The 15,017-nt window shown below is 37.0% G+C and overlaps 3 protein-coding genes across 3 annotated transcripts; 2 read left to right on the forward strand and 1 right to left on the reverse strand.

Annotated features, from left to right (window-relative positions):
* The first annotated feature begins 5 nt into the window (after nt 1–5).
* LOC149407640 (uncharacterized) lies at nt 6–1,713 on the forward strand. The gene is made up of 4 exons (XM_089621178.1): nt 6–71; nt 503–1,106; nt 1,185–1,254; nt 1,695–1,713. Exons 1-4 carry the CDS (start codon nt 6–8, stop codon nt 1,711–1,713), a joined length of 759 nt encoding a protein of 252 aa, XP_089477304.1.
* A 17-nt stretch (nt 1,714–1,730) lies between these two features.
* LOC149407641 (uncharacterized) lies at nt 1,731–3,549 on the forward strand. The gene is made up of 2 exons (XM_089614697.1): nt 1,731–2,247; nt 2,322–3,549. The coding sequence occupies exons 1-2, from the start codon at nt 1,844–1,846 to the stop codon at nt 2,986–2,988; spliced, it is 1,071 nt and encodes a 356-aa protein (XP_089470823.1). The 5' UTR covers nt 1,731–1,843; the 3' UTR covers nt 2,989–3,549.
* A 788-nt stretch (nt 3,550–4,337) lies between these two features.
* LOC149407642 (uncharacterized) lies at nt 4,338–8,261 on the reverse strand. The gene is made up of 6 exons (XM_089621189.1): nt 8,184–8,261; nt 6,793–7,653; nt 6,245–6,712; nt 5,203–5,886; nt 4,735–5,133; nt 4,338–4,638 (listed from the first exon to the last, which is right to left on the reverse strand). Exons 1-6 carry the CDS (start codon nt 8,259–8,261, stop codon nt 4,486–4,488), a joined length of 2,643 nt encoding a protein of 880 aa, XP_089477315.1. The 3' UTR covers nt 4,338–4,485.
* Between the last annotated feature and the right edge of the window lie 6,756 nt (nt 8,262–15,017).

Here is a 15,017-nt window from a genome sequence, read left to right on the forward strand (position 1 = left end):
GTACGATGCCGTACGATGCCTCTTTTACAATGTACGATTCTGTACGATGGTATACGATGTTGTACGATGCAGTACGATGTCTATCAGTAAGATGATGTACGATGATGTACGATAGTGTACGATGGTATACGATGTTGTACGATGCAGTACGATGGTGTGCGATATAGATGCTTATTTTGCATAGTTTGACTGTTTTTTTGCAGTTTTTGTCATGATTAACGGCACTTGGGAGAAGGAAGGACACCAATGGGTTTTCACCAATGCAGAATTTCGTGCATTTGTAATTCCGAAAGAGGTAACGTACACGGAGTTAGTAGATTTCTTATACGAGAAGTTCGAGTTAGACAGATTCGCGTTCGACTTAAAACTCGAAGTCCCATACGAAGTCGGTACAATTCCAGTAGGCCCTGCCGTATTGAAGGACAATGGTGATGTTTCGCATTTTATGAAGCACAAATATCGTAATAGATTTCCACTCTGTGTAAGTTTGGTACCGAAACAGATCGAGGTCATTGCACCTATTCCGTATCGAGGATTATGTAAAGGGAAAGATGTGGAAGTTGGAATGGTGTCTCGCAATGAACCGAAGAAGAGACGGAATACTCTTGTTATCGAGGATCGACAAAAAGATCCTATAATTGAAAACAAAGACGGTGGCTGTGACGATGACTTGTTTAACGAGTACAAGGGTGCCGGAAACGGTGACGAAGTATACAGGCGTGATAGAGATTGTAATCACAACAGTGACGAATATGATGGACACAATGGTGATGAATACGAAGATGGCGAAGGTGATGAAAACGAAGGTGGCGAAGGTGATGAAAACGAAGGTTGCGATGGTGATGAAGAGAATAGTGATGGATATGACGGAGATAACAATGGTAGAGGTGAAGAATTTGAAGAATTTGCCAATCCCGAAGAATATGAAGAATTTGTGGAAACGTTTACGGTACCAACGGGTCATTGTGAACCATCGGGTCAATGTCAGCGTGAGCCTCCGATGATCGGATCACCTATCGTTCCTTATTCATGGAAAGCACCCGAGTTCAGCGCCGATGATGTTGTGAAGGAAAACCCGAGTCATTATCCAAGTCATTCTTCTACAGGTAATTTAAGTGGATTCAAATGAGATTCAAGTATAATATGAAACCACATATTGTTTAACTAACCTTTGAAAGTAACAGGTAGCTCAGAAGAAATATATATTGGGCAGCAATTTGAAAACAAGCACGAACTGAAGAAACATATCCACTTGTACGCGTTGAAACATAATTTCGAATTTAGAGTGAAATCTTCTTCGAAAAAGAGATGGTATGTTCTATGCAAAAACGAGAGATGCACATGGAGGTTGAGGGGTGTCGTGCAGTGGTCTGAGATGTGGGAGATTACGTCGTACGAGGGTAAACACTCATGTGGGCGTGTTGTTCGAACAGAGGGCCATCGAGGAGCGGCACCATGGGTCATCGGTCACGTATTTAAAGACAAGTACTCAATTAACTCTATGGCGGAGTATTCGGCGCATAACGTCAGGGAAGAAGTGAAGACAAGATGGGGTGTGAACGTATCGTATTTGAAAGCTTGGAGATCCAGGGAGAAAGCTATTGGGTACGTGCGGGGTACGCCGGAACAATCGTACCAGAAGTTACCGTCTTGGCTGTACATGTTGAAGCAAAAGAATCCTGGGACGTTAACAGACTTTGTGCGAGATGGTGATAAATTCAAGTATGCTTTCTTTTCCATTGGTGCGTGTCGTAGAGGCTTCAAAGCATGTCGGCCGGTCATAGCATTGGACGGTGCATTTCTGAAGACAAAATACGGGGGACAGTTGCTTTGCGCAATTGCAATGGATGCGAATTCACAATTATATCCACTTGCATTCGGAGTTGTAGATAGCGAGTGTCATGCTTCTTGGATTTGGTTTTTGAGAAGATTGCGAGAAGCTATCGGTGAAGACGTACCTAATTTGGCGTTCATATCCGATCGCCACGTTAGCATCATACATGGTGTCGAGGTTGTGTTTCCTGGTATCCCTCACGGAGCATGTTACCATCATTTACAACTGAATGTCCAACACAAGTTCAAGACAGACCATTGTCGCTTTGAACTTTACGATGCGGCTTACGCCTTCAGTAAAACAGCATTCGAAGCTAATTTTAGACAGTTGAGACGTAAGGATGTCGAGATGGCAAAGTATCTTGAAGAAGTTGGTGTCGATCGGTGGGCCAGAGCTTTCTTTCCTGGAAAACGGTAAGAGTCTAGAACTTCTTTTGTACTGAATTTTTTATGTCGTTGATTATATAAATCAAGTATGTTTTATATAGGTACGACCTAATGACGAGCAACAACGCAGAAAGCTTCAACAACAAAACAAGGAATGCGAGGACGTTTCCCATTACGACGTTGCTCGAGTTTATTCGATTCACACTCCAAACTTGGTTTTTTGAACGAGAAGAGATAGCGAACAAGTTGAACACAAAATTGACACCAACGTGGCAAAATGATCTCGCACAGCTAAATAATAAGGCACAGTTCGTCAATGCGTACGGACTTGGTCTATATGAATGTCATGTCAAAGACGTAAGAGGTGATTTCGATGTAGACCTTATGGCGAAGACGTGCACTTGCGGACTACCACAACAATTGAATATCCCGTGCGAGCATTCTATCGCAGCAGCCCAACATCGAAGCGTGGACGTGTACTCGTTATGCAGTGACTTTTATTTGAAGGAGACGTGGATTGAGATGTACAAGGAAGCCATATATCCGGTTGGCAATGAAGATCAATGGGATGTCCCGGATGAGATAAAAAACATGAAAGTTTCGGAACCCGTTGAAAAGAAGCAAGCCGGTCGACCGAAGAAAAGTAAACAAGGAAGAAGAAGAATTAATCGATACCCATCTCAAGGCGAAAAGATTGTCGTGCAGCGAAAATGCGGGAAATGTGGTGGTAGGGGACATAACAGAAAAACATGCACTTGGAGGGATTAAAACTTTAGACTTTGTGTGTTATTTTTATTTTTAAGTTTAAAACTTTAACGTTTATTTGAGTCACTTTTTTATCTTGTTTAATGGCGTCAAGATGCAACTTTAGTTGTTTATAAATGTCTCGAGTTCTAAACCCTTTGTGAATGTGTGAATTTTTGATGTTTTTTTTTTGTGAATCTCTTTAATTGAATTACATGTTTATAAGGTACAATAAAAAACACAATAGTCAACAAACCATCTCGATAATATGTTTATAAGGTACTATTACATAGAAAACCAAAAAGATAAAAAATAAACATCCGAAAATACAAAATCACGGGATAAGGTGGTTGTAGAATAAGTCCACGCACCATTTCTTCCTGAACATTCTCATATTCTCACTTTGAAGAGTGTCAAATGATTCGTTCAGTACTACGTGCTCGACATACTTCAATGCGAACATCCCGCAATCACCGCTACAGCACAAGAATAAGTTGTCACAAATAGTTGAAACATAACTTGAAAAAACATGATTGTTTAGAGAAAGTTGTCAAAAAAAAGTTCAAATAACTAGTAAAATAACTTGTCAATTAAAACTTGTAAAAAAAAAAAAAAAACTTCTAAAATAACTTGTCTTGAAAAAACATGATTGTTTAGAGAAAGTTGTCAAAAAAAAGTTCAAATAACTAGTAAAATAACTTGTCAATTAAAACTTGTAAAAAAAAAAAAAAACTTCTAAAATAACTTGTCAATAAAAACATGATTGTTTAGAGAAAGTTGTCAAAAAAAAGTTCAAATAACTAGTAAAATAACTTGTCAATTAAAACTTGTAAAAAAAAAAAAAAACTTCTAAAATAACTTGTCAATAAAAACATGATTGTTTAGAGAAAGTTGTCAAAAAAAAGTTCAAATAACTAGTAAAATAACTTGTCAATTAAAACTTGTAAAAAAAAAAAAAAAACTTCTAAAATAACTTGTCAATAAAAACATGATTGTTTAGAGAAAGTTGTCAAAAAAAAGTTCAAATAACTAGTAAAATAACTTGTCAATTAAAACTTGTAAAAAAAAAAAAAACTTCTAAAATAACTTGTCTTGAAAAAACATGATTGTTTAGAGAAAGTTGTCAAAAAAAAGTTCAAATAACTAGTAAAATAACTTGTCAATTAAAACTTGTAAAAAAAAAAAAAAACTTCTAAAATAACTTGTCAATAAAAACATGATTGTTTAGAGAAAGTTGTCAAAAAAAAGTTCAAATAACTAGTAAAATAACTTGTCAATTAAAACTTGTAAAAAAAAAAAAAAACTTCTAAAATAACTTGTCTTGAAAAAACATGATTGTTTAGAGAAAGTTGTCAAAAAAAAGTTCAAATAACTAGTAAAATAACTTGTCAATTAAAACTTGTAAAAAAAAAAAAAAACTTCTAAAATAACTTGTCAATAAAAACATGATTGTTTAGAGAAAGTTGTCAAAAAAAAGTTCAAATAACTAGTAAAATAACTTGTCAATAAAAAGATAATTGTTTACCTGTAAGCACATTGTGGGACCTTGTCATCGACGATCCACGTCGGCACAGTGAACTTAATTTCACCATGTTCACTTTCCCGGTAAGAGTGGGGATGGTTCTTGAAGAAACCACCTATGGCCACAACCCTAGCAAATGCTCGACTCCAAGTCTGAATAATAAACATTTTAACAATGTTAAGTAACTCTTAATTTAATTAATTGTTGCTCTAAGGTAATAATTGTGAATAACATAACATTTTACGTACCTCCATCAGCTCAGTGAAGTCCTTTTGATGTCTCGACGACTGCATGAGATCCTTTTGGCAGTCGAAGACGGTAATGGTCCAGGCCTCGATGTCGATCCGAAATGTGAACCAATGAAGGTTCTGGAAGTTCACGACGAACAGGATCTCTCGAGCACCATCCCAAGGCAAAATATCGGCGTCCCTATACCCAGTCATCGGGCTAATAGTTGCCCTCATGTCCCAGTCCACGGGTTCGGGCTCTGCTCCCAGTTCGATGGCCTTGTTGATGTTCGCTTCTTCCGTTCTGAATCGGCCGTACACGTGCTGGACCCACCGACAATCCATGATTCGGACGTCTTGCCGATAACCGTCGAGACCTCGTTGGCGAGCCCGAACCATGTGAATCATAGCATCAATATGCTGAGACATTACAAACATATAGCGTTATTTTAAATTGATTGGAAAAAGTGAAATTATATAATAACGTACCGAATCATGTAGCCATTTGGTTTCTGTCAATATCGTGTTGAAGAAAATCGTGTCTGCGTCGCACGTCTTCAGTCGAACAGACTCCATGAATTTGCCGTCCCACTTTTTTATCCGCAACCACTTAACGAAATTATCAAACTCTTTTGGCTTCGCGTCCTTCAACGGCTTGAACTTGGGGATCGGCTTTTCCAAATACTTGGGCCTCGTCGGATCAGTGAATTCGGACCAACGCGACGTCTTCTGTCGCACTTGCCGATGTGGACGTGCCGGAGTAAGCTGTGCCTTCTGTCTTTTCCTTAGAGGAGTTGTGAGCGGGCGTAGCTTATCCGAAATGTCTTCTCTACGAGGACTCGACGAAGACGTCGACAACCTGGGAGAAGTCACCGGCCTGATCTCCGATCGCTTCGACGACTCGCGATGCGTTGAAGATGGCTTCTTCGACTTCTTCGATGACTCGCGATGCGTAGAAGACGGCTCTGACTTCTTCGATGACTCGCGATGCGTAGAAGACGGCTCTGCCTCATGCGATGGAGACGCCGGCTTTTGACTAGCCGCCGGAGGAGGAGGAGGAGGAGGAGGAGGGGTCCGGCGTTTACGACCATCATCTTGGGTCGTGGGAATTTCACCCCCAGGCAAGCCCGTTGCGTCCTCGAACAAAATGTTCAGCCTCCTCCACATAGAAAGCTGAAAGTCAAAGTAATAAAATATGTCACAAAATTTAAACTTGTCAAAAAAATTTAAACTCAACTCTAAAATTTAAACTCAACTCTAAAATTTAAACTCAACTCTAAATTTTAAACTCAACTCTAAATTTTAAACTTAACTCTAAAACGTTAAATTATATTTAAACTTAACTCTAAAACGTTAAATTATATTTAAACGTAACTCTAAAACGTTAAATTAAATTTAAACTCAACTTTAAAACGTTAAATTAAATTTAAACTCTACTTTAAAACGTTAAATTATATTTAAACTTAACTCTAAAACGTTAAATTAAATTTAAACTCAACTTTAAAACGTTAAATTAAATTTGAACTCTAACCTGTCTAACACTCATGCGCTCAACTCTACGGCCGGTCGTGGCAAGAGAACGTAAGACTATCCCTTGTGACTGAATCATTCGTTTTTGGGATGCTAGCAGTTGTTCTTGAGATGCTCGCAGTTGTTCTTGGGAAGCTCGCATTTCTCCCCACATTTCCCGTGTTATGACAAAGGCCTCGGGAATGTCGGCGCAAGAGGTCGCTGTAGGCCTCGATCCCATTGCGGGAGTGGTCGGACTAGCAAGACGAACACGTGGAGTGTCTGACACGTGTTCGTCGTCGGAGTCTCCGACGATGGCATCTTCTGCAACAGTCGCGACTCGATCTATTTCTTCTTCGATGTCTCGCGGCTCTGTCGCATCTTCGCCCTCGATGTCTATGGGATACAGACATTTGCTCGTCTGTGTCTCGAGGAGAGTGAACATTTCTTTCTCTGGTGCCCTTGGTCTCAGCATTTGAAGAACACCCACCTACAATACATTAATAAACGTTACCAATATTCCAAAATAATGTAAAATACATTAATAAACGATAAATAATAAAAAGTTACCGTTTTTTTATTCAAGACCGCCTCGATGTCTTTGCCCATTATGAGCACATTACTAGACCACGAGTGCATCCGGGGCACACGAATCCCCTGGTTCGACCCGAACCTCATCCCGATCTCTGGGATAGCCTCGTACGCCCAGTAATGAAGGGTATGGAGATTACCCGTCAATGTGTACTTGGCCTCTTTCTGTGCCACATCTGGCTTGTCCTTCAACTTCTTTTGCAGCGTTTCGTGATAACGCCGTAGGTTCACCGACAAGCTGGAATACGTCTCTGCCCAACTCAAATTTCCCCAAGGCATCTTGAAGAAGAAGGGGAGGTCTTGAACGATGTATAGAAATTTCTGCCACCTTTCTTCGATGGCTTTGTTGGCCGGCTGCCCCAGAAGATACCCGTAGACGAATACGAGCAGCCCGAGCTTGAACGCAGCGTCAGGGCTTCGACATATGGTGAACGCGTTGATCAACGCGCTCAACTTGCTTCCGGCAACGCCGTTCAAGTGATCCGTGATCAATCCATCGTTCTTTCGCTCGTCTTGTTCGGCTTTGGTCGGACCGTCTTCATAAGTCATCCCCGAGACGAGTGCGTACTCGAGGCGTCCAAATCGTACCCGTTTGCCTCCGATACCAAAATGTATCTCGCCGCGTACCGTCGCCTCGATCTTCTTCTGAAGGAGAGTATGTACGAGCACCGGTGAGAAACCAAGCTCGCTCTCCGTAAAAAATTGCTCGAACGGAGTCCCGAGGATTCTTTCTTTTATCCCGAGCTCATCGAATCTACTCCGTACAAGCTTCAAGATCCCCGTCCCACCGTACGTGATACGCCCCGGGAAAGAGACGTTGTACATGTAGTTCAAATTGTCCTAAAAAAACAACAAAATTAGGTCAGAAATTAAAAACATCGTACAGCATCGTACAGTATCGTATATCATCGTAAAACAAGAAATTAAATTTTTTAAAAACATCATCGTATAGTATCGTATAGCATCGTACAACATCGTAAGACAAAAATTTATTTTTTTAAAAAACCATCGTATAGCATCGTATATCATCGTACCGCATCGTAAAACAAAATAATTAATTTTTTTTAAAAACCATCGTACAGAATCGTACAGCATCGTACGACACTTTTTTTTAAAAAACATAAACCCATCGTACACCATCGTATCGCATCGTACAGACCTATGCATTTCATCGTACGACATCGTACAGCATCGTACGACATCGTACGATGCATGAATATCATCGTACACTGCCCCCAATTTTTAACCCTAACTTTCTAAATCCGATCATAAACAGCTCAAATAACCACAAATCAGATAAATCCTAAGTCCTAATACATATTCTGACTATTTTTTATGAGATTTAACAAGAAATTAGTTGAAAAACTCACCTTTTTCGACGTTTTGAGATGTCGGGATTTCTGAGCATCACCGCCGCCGGATCTCGAAGAATTTCCATCGTACGCCATCGTTATCTATCGTACCGACTCGTACAAGATCGTCTGCCGTCGTACCGACTCGTACACAATCGTAGAGTTTTTTTTTTAGTGAGCGAGAGAGAGATGAGTTGTTTTCGGGGGGAATGAGACTGAGTTGAGATTCAAATAGGTTATAAGGGCATTTTTGTCCGATTATGGTACAAAAGTCCATTTTGGGATATTTTTCAATATTAGGGTCTAAATGAGATATTTAATGGGTTTTTAAGCCCACTTAATGAAATTTCTCTTTGCTAAAGTAACATTTCAATATTCCAATAATACCCTTAAAGATCAATATTATTAACCGTCAGAGTAAAGAATATTAACCGTAACAAGAAAATAGTAAATCTCATTAATGGTAACAAGAACAGTAATACTTATTGATGGTAATACGAACAACAATAAATTTTATTAACTGTAATAAGAACACCAATAAATCTTATTAGCCGTAACAAGAAAAATAGTAAATCTCATTAACGGTAACAAGAAGAACAGTAAATCTTATAAACGATAACACGAACAACAGTAAATCTTATTAATCATAACAAGAACAACAATAAATATTATTATCCGTAATAGCAACAACAATAAATCTTATTAATCGTAGCAAGAACAACATTAAATCTTACTAACCGTAACAAGAACAACAGTAAATCTCATGGTTAATCTTATTAACTGTAACAAGAACAACAATAAATTTTATTAACGGTAACAAGAACAATAATTAATATCATAGTTAATCTTATTGACCGTAACAAGAACAACAGTAAATGTTATTAACTGTAACAAGAACAACATTACATCTTATTAGTTATGATAAAAACTGTTAGGAATATTGCCACTAGAAGATGATGATTACTAAATAAGATAAGAAGTTACTTTATTAGCATCATATGATTAGTGGGTTGAGGTCTGATAACATTCAGAATCAATAACAACTATCATCCATAGTCTCCGTATCAAATTGAATCGCACGTTGGGCATCCGAGATGGGACGGTGAACTAAAACTTGATCGATGACTGATATGCGCCTGGAAAGCCTTATCTAAAGTCATATATGTGGAACATGCGTGAGGGTTGATCACTCAGTGGGAGCATTATACACTTGCAGAAGGTGTACGACCTGGATAGACTTTGGTTTGGATAAATGCGTCGTTTAAGGACCGTTACGATGCACTAGTCGAGACCGTTTATGATGATCACAATGACGCTTGATCTAATATCCTAAAGTAATTATGGACTTCTAGATCTTGTTAACGGCTTTTTTGACTCACCACGTTAAGGGCTAGTTAGACGCTGATCAAATAGGTGTCTTACAGATATGGAAGAAAGTGTATTACAGATATGGAATCCAACCTTCCTGAAAGAAGGTTAATGTTCTCTCACCTAAGGATTGATTCCAGAACCGATTGATTGTACACACTTCCGAAGTTGGCTTACGTTCGGTTGAATCTTTCGCTGGGGAAGCAACGATGCTTAGGGCTTATATGTAACGTGAAAGGTATAACGGAACAAATTGACCTATGTCGATACGGACAGAACCTAGAGGGTCATGATCACATATTGACTAAATCATTGGATACTCGTTACGATGGGTAAATATAATTCTAGTATCAAAGTTGAGTTCAGTCCTGGATTACACGGTGGAGTATTGTAAGGGACTAGACATTCCGATTAGAAAAGAAAAAGGAATATTTGTCTTTTATCGAGATTGTTAAGCTTCTACTACTAGGTCCATCGTCCCTGATTCGGCTTCAATAAAGGCAAATAAGAACGTTAATATAATAGTAGCTGCGTTTGGTTCAGATTAAAAAGCCCTGTTTTTGTTTTTAGAAAAAACTAAACTGCTTATTTGGTGTTTGGTAAAACTGTTTTTACAAAAAACTTCAAAAGCGATTTTAGATTTTGTACATGAGATGGAAAAGCTAGGATTCGTAGTTTTAGAAAAAGTGTTTTTAAGTTTGGTATATAAATTACTGTAATATCCTCGTACAAAATATCATTCATATATATGTATATAAATAAGCATATTAATAATTATTATTTAATTATTAAGAACATGTCTATTTTAGTCTTTTTACTATAATATATTTATTTTAGCAAACGCTAAATCAGTTTTTGTTACCAGTAACAACTATTTTATAAACAGTTTACCAAACACCTTGTCAGTTTAAAAAAAAACAGTTTTTTTCAAAAACGGAATCTAAAAGCACTTTTTTTTAAAACAAAGCTATGCCAAACGGGGCCAGTGTGTATTATTATTATAATCTCACTTGCTGTAATAGTGATTGACAACAATTAATTCCAAAAAGGGTAGTTTGGGAATTAAATAAATATTTATAGTAAAACTGTTTATTTGTTGCTAGATCAAGTAAATAAACTTTATATGTATTGTTGGACAGGTAAATATGTATTAAATGAGTTTAAATCTATTGGGCCTTGAAAAAGCAAAAAGGTCTCCTAACACTATAGTAGACGATTTTTTCTACTGGTTAGCAACCAGTATTTTTTTTCTGTTTTTCTGTTCCTAAAATATATGAGAGTAAATATGAGATATGGTTGTCCTATATTTTCTCCTAATATTTAGGCTAAATATAAGGAGAATATTTAGGAGAATATATTTAGCTAAATTTTATCTACAGTAAATATTTTATACTAATGTAAAATAAAATCCTAGATACTAATCTGACGGATGAGAGGAAAAATAGGATTCACTTGTTGAGATCCAAGGGCTGAGATTTAATCCACTAGTGTGAACATAATAAAAGGAAATACTATTTTCTAGAATATTCTGGAATATTCTATAAGATACCTTTTGAACTGCTATGAATGGGCTAATGAGAAGCAAATTCTAACCTAATTGCCAAGGAATTTTGTGGTCTCTCTCACTTGAGTTGTCTGACCTAATTCCTCTACTTCTTCCCCTCGGAATTGCTTCAATATCATTCTTAGAAATAAGATAGAAAGATCGGAAACACCCCGTTTTCAGATCTAGTGAGATATAACGAAGCCCACTCTTTTGTCTTATATTCCTCAAAGATTACGTTTCGGAAGACTTTGGTGTCATCACATCGAGTCCTTGAAGGAAGAGTTCCAGATCATCTGATCGTGTGGAGGCTTGTATTTTCAAGATGAAGACGGATTGTGAAAGATTTCGGTTCGTGAACCAGAAACTATAAGTTTTCTTAAACTCGTCTTTTATCTGATATGGTTGCTTGATGAAGTTTCTTATGTTTAATTAATTAAGTAATCTAGATCTTGTTTAATAACCATATTAATAATTAGCTCTTGTTAGTGTAATTATTATTATCCACATTTAATTGGTTATTTAAGGTGCAATAATCACCAACAAGTGGTATCAGAGCTAGATGATTACTTAATTAATCGATTCGTTCTAGTAATTTATTTTAATATGTTTTTATGAATTTATATTATGATATGTTATTCATTCAATTCAGTATGATATGATACGTGAATTGTGATTCGTGGTTGATCGTAGATTTTTTATTCTCGTTTTTCTAGAATTGTTGTTAAACCCAAAATTCAAAGGGTATAGGATTTTTGTAATTTTATTTAAAATACTTGCTGTAATTCGATCGTCGTGAAATTCGAAGTGCTGACTACCCACTGCGAGTTGAGATGACGGTACGAAGCACAAACTCATCGGAGTTCCAGAGATCCACCTTTGACGAAGAAGATAAATTTTGTGACATCCTTGTCACAAAATTCCGCCTACCCCTCAAATAGGAGTCTCGGATTTTTTTGTCCCCTTGGCTCTCGATCCGAGCGAACTTGTTGAGCCCTACCTTGGTAAGTGGGTCAAAGTCCGTTAGGCCCAAGAGGCCCAAACCGATTTTTATAAAAAGAAATAATTTTTTGATGTTTTATTTAAATTAATTATATATGATGGGCCCTAATAAATTTTATTTAAAACATGAAAATTAAATGATCAAGGACATCGATTTATTTTTCAAAGGCCAATTATATTGGGCCTTAATCATTAAATTATTTTTTGACAACTATGGAAAAATATATAATCTTTGACATTGATTTATTTTCCACTTGACACATAGTATGTGCTCAACAAGAATCCATGAAGTAATGTAATTGATTTTATCAAATTAGATTTATAAGAATTAATTAGGATACGATCAATCCTAATCAAAACCATATATGTTTTGTCATGCTTGTTTAATTAATTGCGTTGCCATATATGATATATCTTGAAAAATTGTTTTGTGGGTTATAATGGGCTGTCATTTATTATATGTAACTTATCTAATATGATTAGGTTAATTTTTTAATAAATGAGTTGAATGGATCGGAGAAGTTTTGTCACCATGCCGATAAGAGGTTAAGCTTTGGGGTTATTAAAAGACTATGTCTTCCCTACTCGCTGGAAGCTTTTTCTGTGAAGGAATGCTATTAGAATAATCAAGACTAGATGTATCGATACTCCTAATCACTAAGCTATATCGAAACTTAATTGTTTTTAAGGGTAGCTTAGAAACACTCGAGTTTTAATATGATTAGATAATTCGAGTGGATCACCTAGATTAAAGTTAATGCTAGGAGATAAAAAATAATAATACTGAAAGTATATTGAGTCGTAGACGTACAACATTGCCACAACACCGTGAGGATGAAAGATCCCTGCTTGATCAACCGTCTTTTAGACATGGCGATATGCTCCTAAGGACAGGCTTTTCTGATTCCAATAACAAGGTTGTATGTCTAGCGATAGGTGGGGGAGTTGAGTTCGGTGTGTACTGGCTAAATCAGTGCGTTCAGGTGATACTCTTTCTGCTGAAATATTGGGTTGACTCATGCGTGAATCCAACCAATGGTTGCTCACGTGGTCAAAGATTCCTAATCAATTGGTAGTTACTGAACATAGTTATGAAGTGTCATGAACCACGATTGTTCACTAATCTGAGATAGTTCTTGATTTTCACTAGGTGCACTCCGTTACGCCACGATAGTGGGACGGATTGTGGCTATTGGTGGATTACCGTGAAATATAAAAACTGGGTTCTTTTCTTTAGTAGCTTGGTTGCATTATGTTTTTATTTTCCTAAATCTTATTGATAGCTTGTTTATTTTCATATTGCTAATATATATATGTGCTTTTATATTTTAATAATCATGTCAAACTCTATTATGGCCCTGTTGTAGAAAGACGTCCTGACTGATGAGAACTTTCCGAAATGGAAGTCTAACCTGAATATTGTGCTAGTGAGTGAAAGCATTCGCTTTATCCTCACTAAAGAGAAACCTGCCTTTCCTAATTCTACTGCTTCTCGAGTTCAAAGGGAAGAGTATGATAGGTGGAACATGGCTAACAACAAAGCCATGGCCTACATGCTCGCAATCATATCTGATGCGTTGCGAACAAAGTTGGAAGGAAAAGAGACTGCTGTGGAGATCCTTGACTCGCTGCAGGAAATGTTTGGGATGCAAAGCGAGCAAGCCCGTACTGAACTCACCCCTAAGTGCACTAGCACTAGGATGATTGCGGGAACTCATGTGAGGGATTATGTCATGAAAATGACTAATTACTTCACAACAGCTGAACTCCATGAGGCTTTGATGGATGAGGTCACTCAGGTGGGAATTATCCTGAATTCCCTTTCGAGTGATTTCATACAGTTCACGTCGAACTATATCAGTAATAAGTTGACGTATGGGCTGCTTCAGCTATTTAATGAATTACAGACTTCCGAGTCTATCACTCGTCAAGGAAAGAACAAACGATCGGCTCTGTATGCTGACAAAAGTTCTTTACCGAAATCCAAGAAGAACATGTCTTATGGAGCTGGGTCATCAAAGGCTTGTCCTAGTACTTCGAAGGGGAAAGCTCCCGCTAACAAGGAAAGGAGAAACTTCAAGAGAAGTGGAAAAGGAAAAGAAAAGAAGCGTGAAATGGTGGGCAAATGCCACCACTGTAACACTGAAGGCCATTGGAAGAGGAATTGTCATTTGTACATAGCCGAGCTTGAAAAGAACAAGAAGAATGCTGGTAATGTACCGAAAAATTCATAATATCCTAAAATTGTTTTTGAAGATAATTATTCATGAGCATACTTCTTTTCTTGTTGCAGAATAGATCTGGAGGAACACGATGGTGTTGGTGAGCTTGCTGAGCAATGTCGGATTCAAGCCCGAATTATTGAGAAGCTCATGTTCCAGCTCAAGATCTAAAATTTCCCGCTAGTTTTATTACTTTCATTTTTGGATTTATTTTTGAACGTAAGAGTTGTGTCACAAATAATCCGAGGTTTTCTAGACTGTAGTCTTTTATAACTATTCCAGATTGGATGAATGTTTTCTTTCTTTATGTTTTATTACATTATTTATGAACATATGAATGTGTCATTAAATATTTCTCTACTCATTTATGAATTGCCTTAAATTGCATTTATGATATTTGAATATGCATAAATGCTTAAGCCTTAATTAAATATAGAATAGGAAGGACCGTGTTTCTGTTCATTAACTATACAGGTGCACAATATTATATCATCCGAGTTAATAATCTCTGTTAGAATTTTAATTAGCTTTTATTGTTTATTAAAATTGCTATTATAAATGTGTTTTTATGAAATAATAAGAACTATTTAGAAATCTGGTTGTGTCTATATAATTATATCATATCGACAAATGATTTGTGTGATTAAGAGATAATAAGATAATAAAACTTTAAAGTTAGTGTTGATGATATATTGATTGAGTGAGAGTATCTTTATA

This window comes from Urtica dioica, chromosome 1, assembly GCF_054948205.1.
Source record: "Urtica dioica subsp. dioica isolate 48M chromosome 1, U.dioica_male_clone48M_v1_H2, whole genome shotgun sequence".
Taxonomy (NCBI): Eukaryota; Viridiplantae; Streptophyta; class Magnoliopsida; order Rosales; family Urticaceae; genus Urtica; species Urtica dioica.

Coding starts and splice junctions, on each gene's coding strand:
- LOC149407641 (XM_089614697.1), top strand. CDS start 1,844: ATGGATGCGAATTCACAATTATATCCACTTGCATTCGGAGTTGTAGAT. Junction 2,248..2,321: donor GCTTTCTTTCCTGGAAAACG/GTAAGAGTCTAG, acceptor TGTTTTATATAG/GTACGACCTAATGACGAGCA.
- LOC149407640 (XM_089621178.1), top strand. CDS start 6: ATGCCGTACGATGCCTCTTTTACAATGTACGATTCTGTACGATGGTAT. Junction 72..502: donor ATACGATGTTGTACGATGCA/GTACGATGTCTA, acceptor GTACCGAAACAG/ATCGAGGTCATTGCACCTAT. Junction 1,107..1,184: donor TCCAAGTCATTCTTCTACAG/GTAATTTAAGTG, acceptor TGAAAGTAACAG/GTAGCTCAGAAGAAATATAT.
- LOC149407642 (XM_089621189.1), bottom strand. CDS start 8,261: ATGGCGTACGATGGAAATTCTTCGAGATCCGGCGGCGGTGATGCTCAG. Junction 7,654..8,183: donor ATCTCAAAACGTCGAAAAAG/GTGAGTTTTTCA, acceptor TTGTTTTTTTAG/GACAATTTGAACTACATGTA. Junction 4,639..4,734: donor ACTTCACTGAGCTGATGGAG/GTACGTAAAATG, acceptor TTTATTATTCAG/ACTTGGAGTCGAGCATTTGC.